We start from the raw sequence: 26,526 nt of genomic DNA, 5'->3' as shown, positions 1-26,526 counted from the left end.
AAGAGGGGAGGTGGGTGGGAAGCAAAGGGGAATTGATGGGGGAAGCAGCATCTCACTGGCGTGGAGCAATTGGGGGCCAGGTGCTTGTCTGGGGGAGAAGGGGAATGGAAGGACCTGGGCATGAAGTATTGTAGATAACACTTAGCCCTGCCTCAGTGCAGGGGGCTGGACCATACGTCCAGTCGAGGTCCCTTCTGGGCCTACGTTGCTACAACCCTATGGATTTCCTCCTCTTCAGTTGCCCAGTGTAACTGGCTGAGGGCAGCAGACCAGTTCTTGTCCCCAGTGCTGTAAGGGTTAACGTGTCTATAAGCCGACTTGCTCTCTTTTAGGAATACAGCAAGGGCTCCCGGCACCCTGTGCCCTCCTCCAGCGATGCTACGAGTGCTCTGGTTTCCTGTGCTCCTGGGGTGTGTCACTGCAGGATCGGGTGAGTCGCAAACCAGGAGCCCAGGGGGCCGTGCTATGTGACAGAGCGATACTGGCAGGGACATAAAACCAAACCCACGCCTGTGTGTGGAGTCGATAACACCACATTCTCCTTCTCCCAGAGCCGAGTGACAAATCAAACATCCACTCCAGAGCGGGGCAGGACGTCACGCTCAGCTGCAGGTTCAAGCTGTCCTCAGACTTTGTGCTGAACAGACTCCGCATCCACTGGCACGTCTTCCGAGACGAGGAGGGCTCTGTGGTGCACAGCTACTACGATGGGGCCGACAGGCTGCAGGACCAGGAGGTGGAGTTCAAGGGTCGGACGAAGCTCTTTCTCCAAGAGCTCAGCAAGGGGGTGGCCTCCCTGAACCTCACCCAGGTGCGGCCGTCGGACAGCGGGGAATACAGGTGCATCATCGTGAACAGCCAGGATGTGGTCATTGGGAGCATCATCCTCCATGTGTCAGGTAAACGGACCGTGCGCTGCCCAGCGAGTGCAGCAAAACTAGAGGTGGGTTAGCTAGGTCTGCAGGGAGCTCCGGGCTCCATTTGTGAGAGGAGCGTGACTCTGCAGAAAGAGCTACCGTCGCCCGTTCTCCAAGGCAGCGAGACTCCTGAGAACAAGCACGGCACCACTGACTGCTCCTCAGCAGCTGGTGGGGTGAGCTGCTCCGCTGTGCTGTCTGGGTGCAATGCAAGCAGCAGGCCAGGCTTGGAGGTTTGAGGAGGCCCTGTGCTCTCTTGGCTGCGCAAGGGTCCGTGCCCACAAAGGCTAACCAGAGACCTTGCTTTTCAGCGCCATACGAACCCCCCCAGATCACACTCCTTTCCTGGGAGGAGGGCGAGATGACCCTGCAGTGCAAGTCCCGGGGGGGCTATCCTGAGGCTGAAATAACATGGCACGATGGGAACGGAAACCAGCTGAACCAGTCGGAGCCGACAGAACTTCGTCGGAGCAGTGAGGGCGTGTTCGAGGTGCAGAGCCGCCTGGCAGTGACCGGCCCTGAGGACAGCGCCTTCTGCTGCTCTCTGATCCACGCCCCCTTTAATCAGAACCTGAGCGTCTGTGAGAGAGTTACAGGTAACAGTGACAAGCCTCGGCCAGCGCTGGGTGCACCCTCCCTGATACACGGGGTAGACAGAGCACCGCAGACATGCAGCCACCTCTGGGGTGGAAGGCGGTAGCTGTTCTGCAGCACACAGCAAGGCAGGGAAGGGTTTCATTTGGGCACAGGATCAAACTTTGGCTTGTCTGAAAGTTGCCAGACAATTTAACCTCGGCCCACAGCAAACGGCACCTTGGGGGTTGCAGGCTGCGTCTGGAAGGAAAAACCAGGATGCAGTGAGCTCCTGGGACTCCGTTTTCCTCTGTGATGGGCTGAGCTGATGCTGCCAGGAATCAAGGCTGGTTTGCTGTGAGAAGAGGCATTTTTACACTTTGACACCGTACGGAGCCATTCCCTTTCCCATGGGTGTCAGGGAATCCAGGCTAATTCTGGTGAGTGACAGAGTCCTCTCTGCCCCGGTAGTCTCCCCACCTGTCGCTGTCTGAGGCCACGTCTGTGCTACGGGGACCGGAGGCATCGCCAGGGCTCTGGAGCTGTGTCAGAATAACCCTGTTGAGCAGATGCAGCCTGTGCTGATGGCAGGGAGTTTTCTGTCGCTGGAGGAGCTCCACCTCCCCGGGCGACGGTAGCCAGGTTGAGGGATGCATTCTTCCATCAGCCTCGCGGCATCTACACTGGGGCCTAGGCCGGCATAACGGCAGCGCTCAGGGCTGTGCATTTTCACACCCCTGAGTGCCGAAGCTGCATTGACTAAATCTGAAGTGTAGGCCAGGCCTGAATGACTATCCAGTGGCAGGAGATCCAGCCCTCAAAGTCTTTCCAGTACCATTGTGAAATGATCCCATATGCCCAGTATTTGATCACAGCCCTCCACAGCTTACCTTTAACCTCTCCAAATGCAGCCTTGATGAGGGAGAACGAGACTGAGGCGGAGAGCTCTGGCCGCAGCATCGCTTGGATTTTTGCCATCGCAGGCGCGGTAGTAACGGTTGTGGTAGGTGTTGGAGTCTATATGTACCGGAGGAGAAGACGGAGCGCTCAGAAAGGTAACAGCATTGGAGAACTAATCCATGCTACGTGTTTCTTCTTCTTCCCAGGGGATCCATTTGTCTGGATAATGAACCATTGAGTAGGCAGCCCAGTGATGAGCAGCTGGGGCACCCAAATGCTGCCTTCCACGTAAACTTAGGAGCAACATCACCCACCCAGGAGATATTTGTGAGGGTTGGAATTAATAAAGTGTCTACAAAGGGGGGAGGGCGAGAGGATTCAGACTAATGGATCTGCTATTAGACAAATTTACCAATAAGGACAAAGTCTGAGCCATCCATCAGTCTGGAAAGGGAACACTAGGAATTAGCGAGCAGGGAAGCCACCTGCTCTTTTCCAGAAGTTACTCAGGCCTTGGCTACACTTACAAATTTGCAGCGCTGCAGCAGGGTGTGAAAACACACCCTCTCCAGCGCTGCAAATTGCGGCGCTGCAAAGCGCCAGTGTGGTCAAAGCCCCAGCGCTGGGAGTGCGGCTCCCAGCGCTGTACCTTATTCCCCACAGGGAGGTGGAGTACGGACAGCGCTGGGAGAGCTCTCCCCCAGTGCTGGGGCTTTGACTACACTTAGCGCTTCAAAGTGCTGCCGCGGCAGCGCTACCATGGCAGCGCTTTGAAATGCTAAGTGTAGCCACAGTCTCAGAGGCTTCCCACTGCAGCCAGATGAACCCACTGGGGAACAAATCCCTTAATGAGTCCATCCAAGAGGAGGTGCAGGCAGGTTTCGATACCTCATACTTCTAGGATAGTCAGTCAGATAATTTCCCTGAAACAGTCACTTCATGGTCTGCTATCAGATGCTACCTGTAGGAAATATTGTAACCGACAGTCTGCAGTTAGAACAGGCAAACACAAGTGATGAGCTATGAAGCATTCTTTGTATGAAGGATGTAACACAGTCTGACTGTACCATGCAGTAATGGGTTACCATGTTCTGGCTCAGGGTTATGCTTTTAATTTCAGATACTCCTGTAAGCTACAGTGCAGAAAACAAAGTTCACCTACAGACAGACTGCAATGGTAAATACCCCACAGCTGAATTCTCTGACTCCTTCTTCACATGAAGGATGCAATAGTGCATGTAACACGCTGTGCGGCAATGGGTCACCACACTCTGGCTCAGATTTGTGTTCTTGGTTTCAGCTGCACGTGAACAGCACGGTGAAGAGAAGGATGCCCTTCTGGAGTGTGAGCATGGAGGTAAATATTTGACACTGAATTCTGAGACTCGTTCTTTACACGAAAGATGCAACAGAGCAGGTAACGCGTGGTACGGTAACAGGTCACCACACTCTGGCTCAGGGTTATGTTCTTGGTTTCAGCTCCACGGGAACACTACAGTGAAGAGGACGAGGTTTCTCTGGAGCATGAGGCTGAAGGTAAGCGCCCCAGAGCTGGATTCTACACAGGTCTGTGACTGGGACAAGCCTCAAGCTGCCCAGTGAGCTGCCTGCTGTCCCTGTTTGAACCTTTATCTGATCGTATCCTGTGAGCGGAAACGTTCAGTACCCACGTGTGCAATGAACGATAGAGGGGAGACTGGGCAATCTCTCTCAACAACAGGACAGAGGAAAAGGGTACCAGAGTACCTTCCTCTGAAATGACGAGGAGTCTTGTGGCACCTTACAGACTAACAAATTTATTTGGGCATAAGCTTTCGTGGGCTAAACCCACTTCATCAGATGCATGGAGTAGAAAATACAGTAGGCAGGCATAAATACACAGCACAAGAAAAGATGGGAGTTGCCTTACCAAGTAGGGGGTCAATGATTCAGTCAGGACACAGGCAGATGAACACCATTGTGTACCCCTTCAAATTCAACCAACTGTGCTTTTGTTAAGCCAGGGGTATCCCATTCCCAACAGTTGACAAGAAGGTGTGAATGTTAACAGAGTAAAAATTACTTTTTGTAGTGCTAATGAGGCCAATTGCATCAGGGTGGATGGCCCATACTCAACAGTTGATGGGAGATTACTTCTTGTAGTGACCCAGCCACTCCCAGTCTTTATTCAGGCCTAATTTGATGGTGTCTAGTTTGCAAATTAATTCCAGTTCTGCATTTTCTGATTGGAGTCTGTTTTTGAAGTTTTTTGTTGAAGAATGGCCACTTTTAAGCCTGTACATTGGTAAATTAGGCTCATTCTCAGGCTCAGGTTGGCCTCCCCCGTGTTAACACTAGTCACAAAGGTGATTTTTTTTCACTCCTCAATAAAGCTTTTTAACTTGAAATTATTTACACTGACATGTATCCACCATCCTGCTCCCCGTTGTTTTCTCTGGGCTTGACAACCCCCCCCCCCAACACACACGTTCGTTTGAAATGAGGGGAATAAAGCATTAAGTGTTATCTGTTCATATCTGATCCGTTCAGATAAAGAGGTTGCTTCTCTGTCCAGTCACATACCGGTGCTGAGCTACACAACCCTTGTGGAAGATGTGTGTGTAGGAGGGTGTCAGATGCCCTCTTGTGGCATGTCCTCACATTCATCCCAAACCACGGTGTTACGGTTTGGTTTATGCAACCCCCAGCCAGGGGCGGCTCTAGACATTTTGCCACCCCAAGCACGGAGAGTCCGCTGGTCCTGCAGCTTTGGCGGACCTCCTGCAGGCACGCCTGTGGGAGGTCCACCAAAGCCGCGGGACCAGCGGACCCTCCACAGGCAAGCTGCTGAAGGGAGCCTGCCTGCCGCCCTCGCGGCTACTGGCAGAGCGCCCCCCGCAGCTTGCCGCCCCAAACACGTGCTTGGTGCGCTGGGGCCTGGAGCTGCCCCTGCCCCCAGCACCACATGGGCACTGGTGCCAAGGTCTAAAGCAAGGCCGTCCTTAGGCATATGCAGCATACACGGTTGCGTAGGGCACCCCCAAATTTGGGGCATCCCTGGGTCTTACTGTTCACCCAACCCGCCTCCTCCTATCCCTGTTCTGATCCTTCCCGCAGGCTCCCACTGCTGGCTGCTGCAGCCTGGTGAGTCTTCCTCTAGAGGGGATCTAATACTTAAAAGTGAAAAAGTCTCCAGCCTGCCAGACCTATTAGCTCAACACTGAAACTGTTCAAGAGCCAGTCAAGGGGTAATGAAGCCATTTAACAGCATCTGCCAACCCCCAGGTATATAAAATCATAGCATATCAGGGCTGGATGCACAATCTGAGTATTCACATTTAGCCTTAAATGCTGGGATCTTCAGACATATAGTTTCTAAAATAAATCCTCCAAAGGACCACCCGTATCTAAAATACACGTTTTAGTTTTAATGACTGTCGTACAAAAAACTTGCTTCCAAAGTCTCCCTGTCCTTTTGATCCATCTTTTTTTCTCCCTCCTCCCCTGGAAGAGAGCCCTTAAAGGGACAACACCCCTTTCCTTCCAGATAGCTGGACAAAGAACTTCCCTTTCTTTACTTCTATTTGATGAACTAGTTTTAAGAGAACCCACTAGCAAAATCGGTACCTTAGTAAGATATAAAATCCTTTGTGATGCCTAAAATCTTTGGAAACATATTTTTTAAAGTTGGTGAAACTTCATAGACGTGTATTGTTATGGAGATCACACAGTAAATTAGTGTCCCTTTCTCTGAAAGCAATGAAGGTTGTTATGAACACACTAAACCTCTGTGACTGATTAATTTAAAATGTCTCTGTTTCAGTGAGTTAAATATGTAGCAATTTGGACTGGTTACTTTACGAAGGCTTAAGAGTATATTTACAATATAAAATCAGCTTAGAAATACGGATGATGAAAATGTAAACCAGAGAAGAGCTGCATCATGTATTTCATAATATTGAATGCTGTATTCAGCAGGATTGCCGACTCGCCCTTACTACAAAGTTTTGCAAATAAATCTCCGCCAAACTTCAGGGCATATAAAAAAACCTGTGACTGACATTTTTTACTCCCAAGTTTAGTGCTTTTAATTAGGTACCTTCTGCATGTCCAGTTTTCACCTTCTGGCATGCAATGGAAAACATGTTCCATTTTCTTTAGAAAGAAATTGCAGAATGTTTTTTTCAAATGTCATTTGCTTCATCTGGGTTCAGGGATTTGGCTGAAAGGGGGTGATCAGGGAGGGAGAGGGAGGGAGACAGTGGGGGGGCTGGGCAGAGTGTGGGCGGGGCCTGGGGCAGAGCAGGGGTGGAGTATGGGAAAGGCCACAGGTGAGCTGGGGAGCTGGCCTCCCCAAGTGGCAACTTCACCCACTGCCCATGACAGCAGGTATGAGCGGGTCGGCTCCTGCACACCCACCACGCGCTGCAGTGTCCTTAGGCAGGGCTGTATTCACAGAGCCGAATGTGCTGGCGCTGTGCATTCTGCGTGAGGGAGAGGGTACGGGGGTCTCTGCGGGGAAATGTGACTCTCTGCCGCTGTGAGATAGGCTGGGTGGCTCGGTATCCTTGCTGCCTTGTCCCTCTCCCCCACCAGGCTGTGAGCCTGGGCTGCCATCGGGCATATGGGCACCAGTTTAATAATATTGCGTAGGACCCCAATAAATCCTAAGGACAGCCCTGGTCCAAAGACAGGGTCAGTGAGCTCAGGGGTCCTCGCTTGGTGCTGGTGGTGTGGCAGCAAGGCACGGTGCCAGCTGGGGGGTTGGGGCCAGAAGAGCAGCTGGGGGTGGTGATATTGGCAGGTGATGCAGGAAATGCAGCAGCAGGAGGTGGTGCTGGTTTAGGGAGGGAGACAAACCAAGGTCTCCGTCCACCCCGAGCTGGTGCTGATGGCACCAGCTCTTTGCCCAGCACTAGATGGGATCTGAGGCTTAGCCGGTGAGGTGAGCCTGGAGCCAGCGCTGACAGGCCTGCTGAGTCCGGGGTGTGGAAGCTTTGCACACTGCAGAGTGAGCGGGGGAAGGAGTCTCCCCTGAGCAGAGGATGCAGTGGCTCTGCACGTCCAGCTCTGGGTGGCTGGCTGGTCACAATGCACAGCTCTGTGGGGTTCCTGGCCCAGCCTGGCTCTGGTGCCAGGGCAAACCCAGAAGGCTCAGAAATTGATAATGTGTGTGTGTGTGTGGCTGAGTCCTAGGTGCATCCTAACATATAACCATTAACAACTGTAACACTACCAGCATGCAAAGATTTTTGGGGATAACATGGACAGAGTAGTGGGTCTCTTCAGTTCTGGGGTGATGGAGCTGGAACTGATTTGGTTGGGGGATGCACTCGCTTAGACAACCTTGGGCCCTGAGCGTCTGACTGGCCCCCCTCAATGGACATGGCTTTGAAGAGGACCCCACAGTGAAGAAGTGCTATCAAATCTTATTGTCTGAACTCCTCCCAGTTCCGTTACCCTTCCTGTAGCCAGGCCAGGTCACCCTTTTGCTCTGCCTGGCGTGAGGCAGGTTACACAGTGGAGCACTCAAAATTAGGGAATACCAAACTGTCAGTTGCCTGAGCAACCTGCATTCTGCTCTGGGCTTCCACTCTGTGCATGATGGAATGAGGCAGGGGGCCTGTGGAAAACAGTCTGTGGCCCTGTAATTAAAGGCTGTATCACAATACATACACGGGGCTGGGTGAAAGTTACATGGGCTCGACTTTGCAACCCAAGTAGCATTTTTAATGAGGTTTGTAAATTAATTGTGCAGACTGTATGTGCCGTACGGGCTACATGACACTGTTATATTTGGATCAAGTTGTATAAAATAATGAATGCTACAAAGGTCAGTCAGGGGCTCCTACTTGCCCTTTGTAATAATACAAGGGGATTGCCTCACAGTGTCAGGGACGAGGTGTCTGGAAAGATCAGGTGGAGGTTGGAGAAATATTTTACAGAGAGGCAGAAATGGAACAAGGCCAAGGGGAGGACATGAGAGTTTTGGATTAAACGAGAACTGGGGACAGGAGCGGGATCATTCTCAGGCACAAGTTGCTGTAAAGGGAAGAAATGAATTTCCATAGAGGAGATTAGCAGATTCCTTTGATTCAGTGGGAGCTAGAAATGAGAGGAGGAGGAAGCATGGGCGTTACATTGTCACACTGAGAGCCAGGATCATCAGTAGCTTTGGCAGAAGCCGGAACAGAGCTGAGTGTACCGCGAAAAATACCCGGGTGGAGAGAGGGGCAAACATCACCACAAACGTGTCTGTTTGTTTTTTGCAGGAAAAGGGAAATCGCTCCAGGACTTCCTAGTGCACCTGGGACTGGAGAGACACCAAAGCACAAAGCTCGAGCTGAACGACATCCTGGCAATTAACCCGGAGACATTAGAAGAGAGCAACCCTCGGACGTTAGGGGAGATCCCGTGGCATTTCCTCAGGAAGGTCATGGCTCTGAACGGGATGGCCAGACGCACAAGGCTGGTACCCTCTGCACCAGGTGACCATGGGATCAGCAAGCATGAGGAGGAACCCTTTGCCGTTCTTCCTCCTAGAAGCCCAGCCCCCAGCATGTGTGTGAACCCCCTGGATGTGCTCTGCGCCGTTCTGTGCTGCTCAGACACATTCCTGCGGCAGGAGATCCTGCTGAAGATGTCCATGTGCCAATTCGCCCTCCCGCTGCTGCTGCCTGCCCTGGACACCACAACGTGCACGCTCCTGCTGTGGGCCATGCGGGACATCGTGAGGAACTGGAGGCCGCTCTACCTGCGAGAGAGCCGGGGGTTCAGGGAGGAGAACCTGGTGCTCACGTCAGTGCCAACCGTTTCCTTCGTGCGGCTGGGGAGATGCAGCTTGTCCAAGTCCAAAATCCTTAACAAGGTCCTCAGCCCCCCCCAGCAGCAGCACAATTTCTTCATCCATCGGGACATGGAGTCTGGGAACGTCCCTCGGGACATCGCAGAGGGGTTGGTAGAGATCTCCTGGTATTTCCCTGGGGGGAGGGAGAGTTCGGATCCTTTCCAGGAGCCCATTGCGGTTATTAACCTGCGAGGAGACATTGAGTCCCACTGGCTGCAGTTCAGCTTCCTGGCAGAGGTCTCCTCAGCTGTGTTCATATTCTCTGAACACATCAGTGAGAGAAAATACAAACTCCTATCATCACTGCAGGACTCAAGGACAAAATTCTACCTCATACTCAGCCCCAGAAGTACTATAACCAGTAAAACACAGGGATTCCTCAATGAACTGGCCCCGCTGCTCAAGCTGACCCAGTCCCATGTGCTTGTGAAGGATAACACTGCGAACGATTCAGACTTTGTGACAAGGCTGCAGGACACCTTAGCACACCTGACGAAGCAGCCCCTGAGAGCAGCGAGTGTAGAGGACATGGCTGTGACAGCGCGTGAACGAGGATTCCAGGTAGACGAGGACTGCGAGGAATGTGTGGAAGCGAGAAAGAGAGCAGACGAAATCACTGGGGAAATAGGGGACGTTGTCGAGTACAAGGGCAGAGCACTGACACTCCAAGGGGTGCCATGTAAACGCCTGGCTGAAGTCGAAAGAGAACTCTGTCAAATGAAGCACCAAGGGGAAACCCCCACAGAGATCTATAAATCTCAGCTGAAGCAGCAATTGCTGGGGTTACGGACCCAGCAGCACGGGCGTGATCTCACGGGCGGGATGGGGACATTTAAGGCATCACTAGAGAAGCTCACTCCAGTGGTAACACACTACTTCCTGAAATGGATGAAATTCAGACTGGATCACATTGCTAGGGAGAATCTTTCCAAACTGCGGGCTGAATATAAGGAGACATACAGGACTCCAGGCTACAGTCCTGAGCAGCTAGCAAAGCTAGATGAATTAATCGCAGCCAGTTCCTTAGGGGTGGAGCATTTCATGCGGGAGTTGGGGCAGTTTTATGAGGCAGAACAGTCAGTGTGTAAGGACAGCGAAATAGCCCAAAGCCAAAGGCGATTCGCCCATCTGCCAGGCATAGCCGCTGACCTGATGCTGAGCGGATTTGCTCTAGAGATCATCGACGGAGACGCATCCCACGTCCCACTGCAGTGGGTGACAGGTGTTCTCACCGAGCTCCATGCCAAGCTGGGGGGAAGGTCCAGGTTGCTGGTTCTGTCAGTGCTGGGCGTGCAGAGCACCGGCAAATCCACCCTGCTGAACTCCATGTTCGGCCTGCAGCTGGCAGTGAGCAGTGGCCGATGTACGCGAGGAGCCTTCATGACGCTCATTAAAGTTGCAGAGAAGTTTCAGCAGGAGCTTGGCTGCGACTTTATCCTGGTGATAGATGCAGAAGGCTTGAGAGCCCCTCAGCTGGCCAAACTGGAGGACAGCTATGAACATGACAATGAGTTGGCCACACTGGTGATTGGGTTAAGCGACATAACGATCGTTAACATGGCCATGGAGAACACCAGTGAAATGAAGGACATTCTGCAAATCGTGGTCCATGCCTTTCTCAGGATGAAGGAAATAGGACACAAACCCAATTGCCAGTTTGTGTATCAGAACGTCAGTGACGTGTCTGCCCACGAACAAAACATGAGGGACAGGAATCATTTCCTGGAACATCTCAATGAAATGACCAAAGCTGCAGCGAGGATGGAAAAATTAAACAGGGATCTGACTTTTTCTGATATTATGAAGTATGATCCAGAAAAACACAACTGGTACATCCCTGGGCTGTGGCAGGGAGTCCCGCCCATGGCTCCAGTGAGCCTGGGGTACAGTGAGAGTGTTTCTGAGCTGAAGAAATACTTGCTTGACTTTATGAGAAGCCGGACACCTAACAGAAACCCCAGGGATATCCCCCAGTTTACCAAGTGGGTGAAGAATCTGTGGAATGCTGTGAAACACGAGAACTTCATCTTCAGCTTCAGAAACAGCCTGGTAGTTGAAGCCTATAACCAGCTGTCTCTGAGGTATTCGGAGTGGGAGTGGGAGCTCCGCAAGGAGATGCATCTCTGGGTATGTGACCAAGAAACGGCGATTCAGAACCAGCCACCCCATGAACTACCTGATGCTGGGAATTTAAAACAGGAGGCACGGGAAAAAGTGCAGCAAGGGGAAGAGAAGATTTTGTTTTGTTTACAGAGATACTTTGAAAGTGGAGCTAGAAACCGACACCTGATAGAAAAGTACAGAGAAGATTTTATCAGAAGCACAAAGAGCCTGACGACAGAACTTGAACGTTACTCAGCCATCAAGTGTGAAAAAGCGATTCTTATTAAAAAAAGCTGGCATAAAATAGACAATATCCAGGTTGAGTACAAGAGAATGACGGAAAAGAAAGTCGTCAGCCTTCTGGAAGATTGCAAGAGGAGAAAACTCAAACTGGACAAGAAGGAACTGGAAGTAGAATTTGAAACAATGTGGAAGGAAGCAGTGTCTGAGTTAAAGCTCATTAGTTTAAAGAAACGCAACGTTTCCCAAGATCTAGAGTTCCAGCTCAGAAAGGACCTAGAGAATCGAGGGAGCACAGTCAGGTGGAAACTTCAGGAAGCAGGAAATTTGTGCAGTTACAGGATTAAATCTTTCAGTTTTGACAATGAGTATTTGGATTTAATGTGTTTCAGGGACATGAGAGAATCGTTCACACAGGAATACCGGCACAAAGCAGAGGAACTTGCTGATTCTTTAATGGACAAGTGCCACCGTTATATCGAAGAGAAGGTGAGTTCCAAAGTGAACTATGATAAGACCTACGGCAGAGAACTGCTGCGGATGATCAACGAGAGGCTTCAGCAGAAGGATGTGCCAAACCTTCACACTAATGCTTGCTTTGAAGTTGACTTGAAACTTCATATTTTGGGGGAGGCGGCCTGCGCATTCCAGGAGATGCATGAAAACTTTATCAAAGAAAATGATCCTCAGGAACGGCTGGAGAAACTGAAACCTCAGTATTTGTCCACGTTTATAAACCATTACCTGGAAAAGGATCCCTGCCAGCAGAGAGCCAGGGATTTCTGTGAGCTCTGTCTCAAACCTGCCCTGGCAGAACATGTTAACAAAAGACTGGGAATCAGGATAGTAGATGACCTTTCCGAAAGGGAGAAGGCTAACGGTTACCACAGCAGGGCCTCCTTCCAGTTCTCTGTGCTGCAGAAGCTGCTGGACAAGATGGACTTTGACAACTACAAGAAATACATTAATGACTATGAAAGTTTTGTCCAAGCAGCGATATGGAGAGACATTTCAGATCACTATGGAAACAGAGAAAGTACTGACGCTCTCGAAGCAGAGATCCTTTCCGCCATCATTGATAAAGTGAGAGGAGCTCTAGAGATGGCAACCGATGGGGGAACTAGCAGAGTCTCTGACTTTGTAGCAAATGTTTGCAGCCTGTTACAGAAAGACCTAGTCCTCCCCAGAGACAGTTTGGAAACGATCCTCTTCCAATTTACAGCCACTGCTGATACCAGCCAGTTTTCTGCTGACATTCAGGACTCTCTCTCTGAGCTGGAGCTGAACCTGGCATCACAATTTAAAGCTGTGAACATAGAGGAGAAACTCTCCAAGCTCCAGGTGAAGCCCCAGGATGAGCTGTTCAAGAGAGTGTTTGGCTGCGGGAAGCAGTGTCCATTCTGCGGAGTCCCCTGTGAAGAAGAAAGCCCAGCTCATACGGAGCACTTTGCACCAGTACATCGGCCCCGGGGACTGAGGCGACGCAGGGATCACCTCACAGAAATACTTGACTATTCGTTATGCTCCTCTGACGTGGTCTCTAATGCTTCATTTAGCAATTCAGATACAAAAGGGAAAAAGGTTCCCTTCAGAGATTACCGCCAGCATTACTCAGACTGGCGCATTCAGCCAGACCCCAGCCCAGAGGCTTCTGATTACTGGAAGTTTGTGTTTAAAGAGTTCAGGGACCAGTTTGCCAGACAGTATGATACTGAACCAGCCCATCTCCCTGAAGACTGGGGCAAAATAACCAAGGAGCAGGCCCTGGAGAGCATAAAGGCAGTGTATAACATGCAATAATGCAGTACAGACACTTCTTCCAGAGCCATCCGCCACTTAGCATTATCCGTGGAAATATGGTGGAGAACATTCAGCCAATCTCATCAGCCTGCCTAAGCTATCCCACAGCTCCTTACCTTTAACACCCGGGGAATCCTCCTTCTTGGACCACGGTATGGAGAGGCGAGCCTGGGCCATTAACCCTTTGGGTGGGTATTTTGCAATTCAAAGGAACCTCGAAACGGTCTGCAGACAAAGAGGGGAGGGTTAATTCACACCAGCTAGGTACATGCTACAGCTTAGGTAGGTATAAGGTATGTCACTAAGGGGTATGAATAAAACCCCCCAAGTGACATAAGTTACACTGACCTAAATGCCAGTGTGGACAGCGCTATGTCCGTGGAGAGCTCATCCCTTCCCCCAATATAGCTACCACCACTCGCGGGGGCGGCTCTCTCCCGTCGGGTTAGAGCATCTGCACTAGCAGTGTTACCGCAGTGCAGCTGCATTGATGCTGCTGTAAGCTCTGTAGTGTAGCTATAACCACAGTCCTCCTCTCTGAGTGCAGTTCCTGCGTGGCCTCTTCTTTCTCTAGGGAGTTTCTCCCTGCGTGTTCCACACCAATGACCCCTCATGGTGAGCCTAAGCACTCGTCAGACAACAATTGATTACAACATGACGGTGCAAAACTCATTGGCCCCAGTGAAGGAAAATCACTATATAAACAGAGGGCCTTGCCATGAAATTTTGGGTTCGTGCCAAGACTTCCCTGGAGCATCATGTGACGACTGATGGAACCCGGCTCCTCTCTACCCGTGATCAACCCAGCTGGCCACTAGATTGATCCAGACTCTGGACTGGTAACTATAATGTCTACTGGTGGAACAGTGTGTGTGTGTGGTGTGACTGAATGCATATACTAATTGTTATATCTTCAATAAAGACGGTGTATTGCCTTTTCCCCTGAGAAAGATCCCATGCGCTTCTTATAAGCATAACACAGTGTCCTGTCTTCCAACAGTGGCCAGTGCCAGGTGCCCCAGAGGGAATGAACAGAACAGGGAATCATCCAGTGATCCACCCCCCGTCGCCCACTCCCAGCTTCTGGCAGAGGCTAGGGACTAAGTGAGACATATTTTTATGATTCCTATGCATCCCTCAGTTTCCCTCAGTACTTTGGATTGTCACCCAGTGTGACCTAGTGACCCTGGGATGCCACCTGCCAGAGGAATTTACAGGGATCCTCTGGGTCTGATATCTACATAATAGTGCACCAAAAACATGACATGTGAGATCTCTACCAACAGGAAGTAACATACTAACATGCTAACAGTAACATGTAATCATTGCGAGATGTACGTAAGGATATTATTTAAAAAGTTATGTATCTCTACTGAAAATGAGGTTCTTAAGGTATGCACGGTGACAGGTCACCAGAAGGTGAAAAACGAGTTCTGTTCCGGCAGAGGGTAGGAGACACCTTTCTCCCTGGCTGACCATTGTGGGTTGTGTGTCTTACAATGTGAGGCTATTTGCCTACGGGGCCACCAGGTAACCAACCCTGCAAAGTCGACAAGAGATCACAAGCTCCACAGGAAGGAACGCACAGCAGGGGGTGAGCTGTTTATGACAAGAGCAAGGAATAAGCTGGTATATCAGGAGAATACAAGGAGACACGTGGTGTCCTTCACCTAGGGACAAGCAATCAGTGTGCTTGTCTGATGAACAGAAGGTCACGGCTGTTAAAAGCTGGGAGAAAGACTTTGGATGAGCTGACCTCTATGGAGCAGGAGGGTGTCCTGTTAGTTAAGTCTAGACTCCAGGAGACGTATCATGATTTTGTTTTACATGTAACCAATTGTAAACACTACTTCTGCCTACTTGCTGTTATGTGAATCTCTGCTTTGTGTTAAATACACTTAGATACGTTTATAGTGAAATCAAGTCCAAGTGTGTGTGTTAAGCTGAGCGGAGGTCTGAGGTGTAACTGGTAAGTTGAGTGTGCTGTTCCTTCTGTCGCCTGAGGCTGGTGGAGTCGGAGAGCCGACCCCTGGCAGGCACAGACGAGTCTCCCTCATGCTAAGAGCAGATGAGATTGAGGTGCCTCCCAACCCTGGGTAGCCCTGGAAGCATCACCCCCATTGGTTGCAGGCAGGTTAAATACTCTCTTGGGATAGAGCAGAGGACATGAGATGTTGTGTCACGTAACTCTCTGGGGTGGAATGAATGGGTCGTTAAAGGACTGGCTGAAACCGACCCAGATGAATGGTGTGTCCCCAAAGACAATGGAATCCCCAAGGACAGAACAGCTGACACCTGTCCATGGGAATCTCCTGTGGGTGGAACATGTGATCTCAGCGTGGGTCAGGAGGAGACTATGGTAAGAGGTGGCTTTTGGGGCAGGCTCAGCTGGCACCTTGGACTGACAAAGGAGAAAGGCAGGCCCAGCCATGGATTCCACGGCAGCGTGGCTGGGTGGAGAGCTGGCTTGGCCAGAATGGACTATGCCTTAACCTTCATTTCTCGGTGCTAGCCTAGGGACTTCCTACGCTGGGCTCCAGCTGACTAATAAACCCGATTCTGCTTGAAAAGGCTGCCGGGTGTCCCTGCAAATAGCTGCTGAGGTGCATTGGTCCCTGGAGACCGTAAGAGCGTCTCAGCTGGACTCACAGGGCAGAGCTGACAGTCTGAAACAGGAGTGCTGGAGCCCAGAGGCTCAGGCTATGTCTGTACCTAAAACGCTCCTGTTTCAGACTCTCAGCTAGCACTGTCTACACTGGGACTTGGTTTGGCTTAACTATGTCGCTCAGGGGTGTGGATTTTTCATGCCCTGGAATGACGTAGCTGGATCAATCTAACTTTCTAGTGTAGACCAGCCCTCAGTCTCAGAGGTGCTGAGGCTGCCTGGCCACTTACGGAAGAGTGGGACCTCTTTTTGCAGTGATGACATATCCACTGGTTTTCAAAGGTGTGAGCTAACGTGTGCCACGTTGCCGTGTCTACACTAGGCTGTTAACACGTGTTATGTAAGGGCTTGTCTACACAGGGAAATGTACCAGTATAATTATACCACTATAACTCCTGGGGTGGGCACTCTAATTTGTGGTTTACATTGCCTTTTGTCAGTTTAGCTTCATATTTTTGGAAGCAGGGCCGGCTCCAAGTCTTTTTGCTGCCCCAAGCAAAAAAATTTTCCTGTGCCCCCTGGCCCTGCCCCATTCCAACCCCTTCCCCAAATCCCTGGCCCCGCCGCCTCCCCGGGCGCGCCGCATTTCCCCTCCTACCCCTGGGAGAAGCGGAGTGGGGGCGCGCTCAGGGGAGCAGGTGGAGCGGAGGTGAGCTGGGAGGGGAGCGGTTCCTCTGCCCCCACCCCCGGGTTACTTCCTGCGGCCCTCCCCTGTCATAAACAGATAGTTAAGGGTTAAGGTCTGTTTTACCTGTAAAGGGTTAACATGCAGTACCTGGTGACCACCTGACCAAAGGACCAATCACAGACGAGATAATTTCAAATCTCTGTGGAGGGAAGCCTTTGTCTGTGTGAGAACTGTTTTTGGATCTAACAGAGGACAGTCATGTCTCCAAGTTCTCCTGGAGTAGTTTCTACTAATTAATAGTGAGTATTAATTAGAAAGGCGAATTAGTCTTATGATTTGATTTCTATATTTGCAATTGGGTGTTTGCTAAAGGCAAGTTACCAAACCAGATTTTCTAGTTTCTTGTAAGCCAGCAACAAGCAAACACCATTTGCAAATCAAAAGCTTTTGTTTCTTTCTATTCAATCGCGAGTAGACAGGGTAGGAATTGGGAAGCAAGCAACCCAATTCCCTGACTGCAGAGGGGTATGGCCAACACCAGAAGGCACTGTTCCCCATCCCAAGAAATTTCCCACCTACATGGCAGGTGAGGACACTCAGGCCTTCTTGAAAAATTTTAAAAGGACCTGCCATGCATACAGCATCCCTAAAGACCAGTACAAGGACTGGTCAGGAAAGTGGACTTTTGCTGTCTATGACAATTATTCCATCCCCATGCTACTGGGGGAAGACTTGGCCAACCATGTGCAGCTGGCCAAGAGGGGGGGAGTGGTCACCCGCGGCCAGGCCGAACAAGCAGGCACTTCCATCCCTGTTCCTGAGCCATCCACCAGAACCCGGTCTGTGTTACCAGAGACCCAGACAGAGGTGGTGGAACCGGATCTCATGCCAACAACTACAGCAGCCATAGTACATCCAGTCCCAGGACCGGAACTGGAAAAGCAACCAGCGGCAGAACCAGCGCCAGCACTGACGCCAGCGCTTGCAACTCCACCGCCAGGGGGCGCCAACGGGCCTAAACTGGCAGAAGCAGCAGACAACTCTACCCAAGAGGCTCAGCCAGAGCCTGAAATATCACCTTGTGCACCAGCGGAGAGCGGTCCACAGTCAATGGAAACAACCTCATCACCTACATCGCTCCCAGAGGAACTGGTGTCTCCCGCCTCAAGGGAACAGTTCCAGACTGAGCAGGAAGCCGATGACAGCCTTAAGAAAGCTTGGGCGGCGGCACGAAGCAACCCACCGCCTCTCAGCTCTTCTACCCAATTCCAGTTTGTTGTAAAACAAGGACTTTTATATAAGGACATTCTTTCTGGTGAACACCAGGAAGGCCAGCATCCTCAAAGACAGTTGGTAGTTCCAACTAAGTACTGGGACAAGCTCTTAAGCTTGGGCCCTGACATCCCAGTGGGCATTCTGGGGTCAACAAAGCAAAAACAGGTTAAAAACATTCCTTCCACTGGGAGGGGATGGGCAAGGACGTTGCCAAGTATGTCCGCTCAAATGCATACAAAGTGTTCTTCAGTGTCAAATATCTTGTTGTTTACATACTTAGTAGTATAGGTAATAGTGCATGTGTTTTGTTTATCTGTTTATGTTACAGTGCTAGGAGGAAATCACCACCAGTAGTTCCCACTGTTGGCGATTTGGGGGGCGTGTCATAAACAGATAGTTAAGGGTTAAGGTCTGTTTTACCTGTAAAGGGTTAACATGCAGTACCTGGTGACCACCTGACCAAAGGACCAATCACAGACGAGATAATTTCAAATCTCTGTGGAGGGAAGCCTTTGTCTGTGTGAGAACTGTTTTTGGATCTAACAGAGGACAGTCATGTCTCCAAGTTCTCCTGGAGTAGTTTCTACTAATTAATAGTGAGTATTAATTAGAAAGGCGAATTAGTCTTATGATTTGATTTCTATATTTGCAATTGGGTGTTTGCTAAAGGAAATGCTTTATTCCTGTTTGCTGATATTGCTTTTACTGAGAAAAGGGGGAGAGGGGATTCTCTCCAGAGATTGATAAGGTTATACCCTATGAGTGTCCAGCTTGGGCTCATAGAGATTCTGTATTTTCTTTTTGTTCTCTTAATAAATTCTTTTCTATTAAGGACTTGTTGGTCTTTCCTTGGGTGGATTCTCAGGGAAAGGGGAGGGGGAGGTATCCCTCTGTAGTTGGATCCCGGTATCTCTCCTAGGAAAAGGGAGGGGGGAGGAAGCAGGGGGAATGGTTTGTTTCTCCTGGGTGTAAGAACTCCATGGATTTGGGGCTCTTGGAATCCCCTAGGATTTTGGGGAAGGACTGTGTCTCAATTCACATTTCCTAATTGAGTGGTGGCAGCGAGAAGGAACCCCACCCTAAGGGTTAGGGTGGTGGCAGAATACATGCGGGTCCCCATCTTTGAACCCACAAGCTCAAAGTGGGGGTGAGATCCCAGGACATGGTGGCAGCTTACTAGATCTAAACTAGGATTTTAGTTTAGAGGGAAACCAAGTCAGGTCCCCACATTGGAGCCCAACAGTTCCAAGTGGGGGTGAGACCTTTGACATGGTGGCATGCGGGTCCTCACCTTGAAACCCCCCAGTTTCAAGTGAGGGTAGACCCATGACACCCTCCTACCCCTGGGAGAAGCGGAGTGGCGGCGCGCTCAGGGGAGCAGGTGGAGCGGAGGTGAGCTGGGAGGGGAGCGGTTCCTCTGCCCCCACCCCCGGGTTACTTCCTGCGGCCCTCCCCGTGCCCCCCACAGCCGCAGCTCACCTCCGCTCAGGGCTGGCTCCAGGCCTTTTTGCAACCCAAGCCAAAAAAAAAAAAGAAGCCCAAGTGCCGCCCCTTGGAAAGTGCCGCCCCAAGCACGTGCTTGGAGCGCTGGTGCCTAGAGCCACCCTGACTGGAAGTGATTTATGCTCAACCACAAAAAAGGCTCTAGATCCCGAATCGGAGTATAGCGATTGCAGTCTAGTTCTGCTAGTACATTTCCCCATGTGCACAAACCCTGGGTCACGGAGTCCCTGGGCGCTGCTCTGGAACTGCTCCCCACCAAGCCAGGCAGGACTCTAGGAGCCTCCTCCCCCTCGGAGCAGCCTGTCTGCAGGGCAAGAAGCTCCCACGGCTTCACCTCCTGGGTCTCTCCTTGGAGCATTCAGCATCCTCTGCCCCTCCGTGCGCTTCCCACAGCGAGTCCGCCCAGCGGGGTCCTGGGGGGGCCACAGGGTCCTGCCCCCCCCCACTGCGCAGTCAGACGGGACTCTCAGCCAGCCGGGACACAGAGGTTTATTCGATGACAGGAACAGGGTCTAAACCAGAGCTTTAGCTGTCTCCTTCCAGGGGGGAAGGGCCTCGGCCATTAGTTGCCAGGAGACAGAGTGTCGGCCATTTATGTGCACTGGCCTTTTGCTCTGCAACAATCTCACCCCCTAGAGACTTAGGAAATGTAAAGGGGAAACTGAGGCACCCACACAGTATTCAGAGGAAACATTAAGAACATTCCCAGTTCATCACAGTCTTCCATCGAATTAGCTCCTGCCTCAGAGAGGTGGATTAACTACGCTGATGGGAAAACTCCTACCATCACTGCAGGAAGTGACGGTGCTACGGAGGCACAGCCCAGTGGCAGAGGTGCACCACTTCAGCGCTCGGAGTGTAGACATGGCCCTAGACTAGACAAGGCCTTAAACCAAAGTAAGACTCTTCACACCAGGGTTTGACCCATTCAGTTAAATCAGTTTGTTTAACTACCCCATTTAATTAAAGTGGCGCAAGTCTGCGGGTAGACATGGTCTGCAGCCATATGCTATAGCAGCCATGAGACCCTCATGGGGTTGATGGGTAGCAGCTTTTCCAGCTGACCTGAAAAAGGGGGTGTCTCCCACTGGCCGAGCTGGTACAGTAGGAGCCGTACTAATGTTGTTTGTTTATTTGTATGGTCTGCACAGCACCTAGCACACTTTGGGGCATTAATTCATAATAAACATGGTCCCAGCTGGGAAAAGCCCTTTGCATACTGCCGCGCCAGGGAGCGCACTGGTTTTGATATGAAGTTTCATTTGATTTCATTCGCTCAACTGCCTGATGTTTAGAGATGTGGGTTAATACAATGGTGGTTTGCCAGTCTACCTCCCTCCCCTCATTCAATCCTCCTCAAATTCACTTTGCAGCCAGCCAATCCCAGGGGGAGGAAGGGATAATTTAAAACAAATACTGAGTTACTTGACCTGCCAAGCTTTGCTGAGCAACCACCTCATCTTCTTCTTTTCACCCTCCTCCTTCCTCTCCCCTCACTTGTCGTGTCCTGCTGGGCACAGGACGCAGGCTCTGTCTGACAGAGGCTGTCTATTTACCTGCTTTCTGAGCACCCAACGTAGTTCTGGGCACACAAAAATAATAGATAAGAGAATATTCGGATAATGTTGTTTTCCAGCTTATACTTTTTCCTTACAGGGATTTTCCTTTACACCCAAAACCAACAGAAGCCCTGGCAGGTAAAAGCATCAATGCCCCTCTGTTGCAGTTATTTTCTGCACTAATACGACCATTCACAGGGTACCACAACCCGCATGAGTCGCACACTCAGACACTGATGGTGACGTGAAACTGCTGCCGTTTGGGGAAGCTGTCTGAGCGCTGGCAGGTGCCGTGAGCTCCCCAGACATTTCTTGCACTGGGGTAGCACCGCAGAGTTCCCTGGGCCTATAAAAGGCCAGGGAAGCCAGGAGCCCAAACACTCTCCCTCTGCCTGTAGCGGGAGATGGGCCTGGCTGCAGGGAGCTAGAAACAAGGTACCTGAGTGGAGCAGGGCTGGGGAAAGGCTGAGGAGCTGGGGAGCTCCAGCCTGGAAAGCCCCAGGCTGCGGCCTAGCATTAAGCCAAGGGGTACTGGGGGTTGCAGGGGGCACCCCAGGGGTAGGCCGAGGCAGCAGGTCCAAACCCCTTTGCCGGTGATGAGTGGCTGATGCTGCAGTCTGCCCCAGGGAACGGGGGCGAGATGGAGACTGGGCAGTAGCCAACACTGAGGCAAAGTGGGGATAGTGGGGTGGGGGTTCCCCTGGGAGGGGGAGACCCAGTTAAAGGGGCACCGAGGTCCTGGGAGGGACACGGGGGCCAGTAGCTGGAAGGCGGATCACCGGCCTGCAGAGGGCGCTCTGGACTCTGGACTGAGCTAATTCCCGAGGACGACCAGCAGGAGGCGCCGCAGGGGTGAGTCTGACCCGTTACACAGAGACACTTCAAAACGGGCGCTGTTTCCATCGACCTGACAGCAGCGTACGATACAGTATGGCACACGGGCCTGCTCGTGAAAGCATCGTGTGTCCTGCTACTTTGGGTCACAGGCGTTGAACTGTTCCTCTGCGATAGGCAGTTCAGAGTCCATATGGGGAGAAGACGAGTGCTTGGAGACGACAGAGCCATGGGTTACCCCCGGGCTCTGTGCTTTCTCCAACCCTGCTCAACCTTTACATCAATGACCTGCCAACAACGGAGTCACGAACGTTCAGTTACGCAGACGACATCTGTTGCGGTTCCCAGGCCCGGACATGCCACAAGCTCGATGCCACCTTAAACCGGGACATGGTAAAGTTAGCTGGCTACTGTAAGACTTGGCGCCTCCAGCCAAGAGTCATAAAAAAAGTTAAGACAGACACAACAATCTTCTCAGCAAACTGGCAGGTTCGTTTGGGGTGCTCGTGCTCCAACTCTGCGGATGTCAGCTCTTGCCACCTCGTATTCGGTGGCGGAGCACGGCGCTCCAGTCTGGAGTCGATCGTCACACACCCTTCTGGTGGCTACACAATTACATGCTGCCATGCGTATTATCTCCGGCACCCTGCGTCTGACTCCACTCCCACGGCTCCCAGTGCTGAGCAATATCGCTCCTCCTCCTAGCAGACGCGCCAACTCCAGCCTGCTGCTGCACAAAGACCTTTTTAAACCACCGACTGCACGTTTGCCGTCCCGTCCCCCATTATGGTCTCATCCGCCACGCCAGGAGGTTGGGGCGGAAGCACTCTGGCGAGAGGAACGGATCTGTTATAATCCCCAGCCAGTCCCTCATCGCCGACCCCACAATCTGCCCGCCTGGTTTTGACCTGCCCGGTCGCCGATGGTCCCCGTTGAACTGGTTCCAGACCAGGCAAGGTCTCTGTGCAGCCAACCAGTAGCGCAAGACGAGTACGCAGAAGTCACCTAGGACAGGCTCAACAAGGAAAATAACAGAACGCCACTGGCCATCACCTACAGCCCCCAGCTAAAGCCTCTCCAGCACATCATCAGCGATCTACAACCCATCCTGGAAAACGATCCCTCACTCTGACAGACCTTGGGAGGCAGGCCAGTCCTCGCTTACAGACAGTCCCCCAACCTGAAGCAAATACTCACCGGCAACTACACACCACACCACAAAAACACTAATCCAGGAACCAATCCCTGTAACAAGCCCCATTGCCTTCTTGGTCCCCGTATCTACTCTAGCGACACCATCATAGGACACAACCACGTGAGCCACACCATCAGGGGCTCATTCAGCAGCACATCTACCAACGTGATATATGCCATCATGTGCCAGCAATGCCCCTCTGCCATGCACATTGGCCAAACCGGACAGTCTCTATGCCAAAGAATAGATGGACACAAATTGGACACCAGGAACGGTAACATACAACAGCCAGTAGGAGAACACGTCAGTCTCCCTGGACATTCAACAACAGATTTAAAAGTATTCATCCTGCAACAAAAAAACTGCAGAAACAGACTTCAAAGAGAAACTACAGAGCTACAATTCATTTGCAACTTTAAAACCATTAATCTGGGCTTGAACAGGGACTGGGAGTGGCTGGCTCACTACACAAGCAGCTTTGCCTCCCCTGGAATTGGCACCTCCCCATCAGTTATTGGGAGTCGACCACATCCACCCTGATCGAATTAGCCCTGCAACACTGGTTCTCCACTTGTGAGGTAACTCCCTTCTCTTCACGTGCAGGTACATCTAGCCCTGTAGCTGTAATTTTCACTCTGTGTGTCTGAAGAAGTGGGGTTTTTACCCATGAAATAAATCTGTTAGTCTCTAAGGTGCCACCAGATCCCTCACTGTTTTTGTGTATACAGACTAACACAGCCACCTCCTGGATACTAGACAGATTATATGTTCTTTAACCTATAGCTGGAAAGATACGATAATTTTGTAAAAAACTCACCAGTCAAGGAGGTGAGTGGATGCTGCTGGGGTCTGCATTGGATCTAAATATATTTAATGCTTTCGTCCCAATCCTACAGGAAGGCAAGACACAATTAAGGGAGCAGTGTGGTAAAAGTTAGGTTACTAGAAACCTGTGGTTTGTTCGGACACACGTGCCCAGGCCCACAGGAACATGCCTTGCCGTGGTCTGGTGAAAATCCATTTACATTTGGCTGAGTTATAGAGGTTTTAAAAATCCCAGAATTTGCACACGCAGAGTAATATTTTCTTACTAACAATGCTACTAATGATCTTCCAGCATTTCATTTGCTCTGCACAGGCACGTGGGACCAAGCTGAGTGGGATTTGCTGTCTCCTCAGTTCTGCTTCTATCAGTGCCAGCAGTCCTGGGACGTTCCCAGCAGTCCGTCCTCGCTGCTGGGCAATTGTGTGGTTTAGAGGTGAGCCTTCAGCCTCCAGCACGTCAGAGCTGACAATGAGCAGGACCATGAGCTCGGCTTCTTGGAGGAGACTTGGCGGCTTCTCTCTCCAGATCGAAGGGACTGGACTCTACGCCTCAAACTTTGACTCTGGTTCCTAGGCAGAGATTCAAGCCATCCACTCGGGAACCCCAGCTGGAGTGCCAGGAGCTCTTGCTTCTGTTGTCAGATACTTCTAGTTAAAAGAAAAACAAAACCAATCAGCATTCACAGCTGCAGGTTTCTGGCCTGCTGGATGAGATGCACTGGAAAGTCTTAGATCAGGTGATCCAAAGAGTAGATCCAAGGAGTATCCCAGGACTGGGGTTTGCACTGTGGAAGAGTTTGAGAACTGATGCATTAGAAAGTCTTATACTGTTCAATGGATTGATTCCCCTCACACACACACCTCGGTTGACGAAAAGAGATGCACTTTGCAGTTCTTCCCCTATGTCAGTCTGCCATTATCTATGTTAGCTTCTGCTCTTGACACACACGCGCACGCAACTAGGGTGACCAGATGTCCTGATATTATCGAGACTATCCCGCTCTTAGGGGGTTTGTCTTATATATGCGACTATTCCCCACCCCCCACCCCCCTGCCCCTTAAAAAAAAGTCCTGATTTTTCACATCTGCTACCTGATCTCACTCACACACTCACAATATGAATTTTTATCAATTTGTATTAAAAGTTTTAATTAACTTGCTTATTTAAATGTTTAACCCTTTCGTTTATCTGTCTGGTTTGGGTTTTTTTAAATGCATTGTTTTAATAATTAAGTTCTTAATGCCTTATTTTGTATAGTTATAAATAGAATTCTGGTGCCGCTTCTTTTGACTTGTAAGATTGTCCTGTGTTGTATGTGTCATGTGACTACTTTTTATTATTTTTATTTTGTTGCGACAAAAGTCAATTTTATACTTTTTAAAATATAAGTGGTACCACATTATGTTAATATTATGATTGGGGTATCGCCATCATAATATTATTAATACCAAATTGTTTAGCAAAGTTCAAAAAGGTCTCAGTTATAAATATATGTATCTATATTTCTGCCTCAACAAATAATGCAATTGCAAACAATAACAATTCTCTTATTAATCATGGGGGGGGGGTTGTGTTTTATTAATAGAAAATACCCCCAACACTAAGGAAAAGGTTTGTATTAACAAAATGTCAAGTTCTTGTTTTGGTGTTATCAACTTGTTTGCACCTTTATTAAGTATTAAATGTACAGTTATAAGAATGTCATAGCAAAAATGTTTAAAAACAACGATTTATGCTTGAAGCTAACCAAACAATTTCAACAGGTTTCCACCTTTGTCTCCCAAACACAACCAAGTGTCATGAAAGTTTCCCTCCAAGTATCTGCATAGACCTGGGGCTGATAGTTACTAGCATAATACAGCCCATAATGTCCATTTATTGTGTGCACAGCATTTTGAGCACTAAAATTTATAGATACTAGTAATGGAATATCCTGATGACAGTCTCTGTTTTTATGCTTTTTCCTTGTAGCATGTTAGTCTTTACAACACCATAAATAACCTGCCCCCATTCTCACTGCAGAAAACAAACTTTTCCTGCACCCGCTGCCGTTAGCGAAATGGATTGCTGTCCAGTTCTCTGGGTCACTTTCAAAGGTGTCCTATGGACAGGTTTTCAGGATGGGTGACATTATCGAAGTGACCACTGCGTCTTTGTGCCTACAGAGCACCGTGCACTCTGCAGGCACCACTGCGAACAGCTCATTGGAAGTAGGATTGTTCAGACAGGAAAGTCTGTGTGTGTGCAGGACTCCTGTGCCCCCAAACACCCCTCTGACCGGCTTTCCAAACAGACCTTGCCTGTCCCTCACCTGTCCTGGGCTCCAGCTCGACGTGTCCTTTCTCCCTCTCCGTGTCTGTGACGTATTCCCCATCCCCAGCACTAGTGCAGTGGGGGAATTTGGGTCGGGTGGGGGGGTGTCTCCCTTGAACTCCCGGCCCAAGCAGTGGGTGGGGGGCAGTGGTGGTGCCCCTGGCAGCCATGGGCAGGGAGTGTCAGTCACAGGCAGGGTCCCATGGGGGTGGGGGGACCCTAGTGGCAGGGTGCAGGGGATGTGGCCCGTGGGGTGGTTTCTGTGAGCGCAGGGCTGGGGGTGTCAGTCCCGGGGGGGGGGGGGGGGAGCCATTGTCTGCACACACACACCCGAGGCCTGTAGCGGCGGAGGGTCGAAGGAGGGAACAG

At 50.6% G+C, this 26,526-nt stretch overlaps 2 protein-coding genes across 2 annotated transcripts; both read left to right on the top strand.

Annotated features, from left to right (window-relative positions):
• The first annotated feature begins 345 nt into the window (after nucleotides 1-345).
• On the top strand, nucleotides 346-1,869 carry LOC123368519 (CD276 antigen-like). The gene is made up of 3 exons (XM_045013371.1): nucleotides 346-430; nucleotides 552-899; nucleotides 1,229-1,869. The coding sequence occupies exons 1-3, from the start codon at nucleotides 376-378 to the stop codon at nucleotides 1,615-1,617; spliced, it is 792 nt and encodes a 263-aa protein (XP_044869306.1). The 5' UTR covers nucleotides 346-375; the 3' UTR covers nucleotides 1,618-1,869.
• Nucleotides 1,870-2,277: 408 nt separating this feature from the next.
• Nucleotides 2,278-15,269, top strand: LOC123369162 (up-regulator of cell proliferation-like). The gene is made up of 5 exons (XM_045014522.1): nucleotides 2,278-2,545; nucleotides 3,511-3,567; nucleotides 3,691-3,747; nucleotides 3,870-3,926; nucleotides 8,642-15,269. The coding sequence occupies exons 1-5, from the start codon at nucleotides 2,278-2,280 to the stop codon at nucleotides 13,357-13,359; spliced, it is 5,157 nt and encodes a 1,718-aa protein (XP_044870457.1). The 3' UTR covers nucleotides 13,360-15,269.
• The last annotated feature ends 11,257 nt before the right edge of the window (nucleotides 15,270-26,526 follow it).

The sequence above is a fragment of the Mauremys mutica genome, chromosome 4 (genome assembly GCF_020497125.1).
Source record: "Mauremys mutica isolate MM-2020 ecotype Southern chromosome 4, ASM2049712v1, whole genome shotgun sequence".
Taxonomy (NCBI): Eukaryota; Metazoa; Chordata; order Testudines; family Geoemydidae; genus Mauremys; species Mauremys mutica.
Note: the sequence above shows the minus strand (reverse complement) of the source record. Positions and strands in the feature narration are given on the sequence as shown.

Coding starts and splice junctions, on each gene's coding strand:
- LOC123368519 (XM_045013371.1), top strand. CDS start 376: ATGCTACGAGTGCTCTGGTTTCCTGTGCTCCTGGGGTGTGTCACTGCA. Junction 431..551: donor GTGTGTCACTGCAGGATCGG/GTGAGTCGCAAA, acceptor TCCTTCTCCCAG/AGCCGAGTGACAAATCAAAC. Junction 900..1,228: donor CATCATCCTCCATGTGTCAG/GTAAACGGACCG, acceptor CTTGCTTTTCAG/CGCCATACGAACCCCCCCAG.
- LOC123369162 (XM_045014522.1), top strand. CDS start 2,278: ATGACTATCCAGTGGCAGGAGATCCAGCCCTCAAAGTCTTTCCAGTAC. Junction 3,568..3,690: donor CCTACAGACAGACTGCAATG/GTAAATACCCCA, acceptor TCTTGGTTTCAG/CTGCACGTGAACAGCACGGT. Junction 3,927..8,641: donor TCTGGAGCATGAGGCTGAAG/GTAAGCGCCCCA, acceptor TGTTTTTTGCAG/GAAAAGGGAAATCGCTCCAG.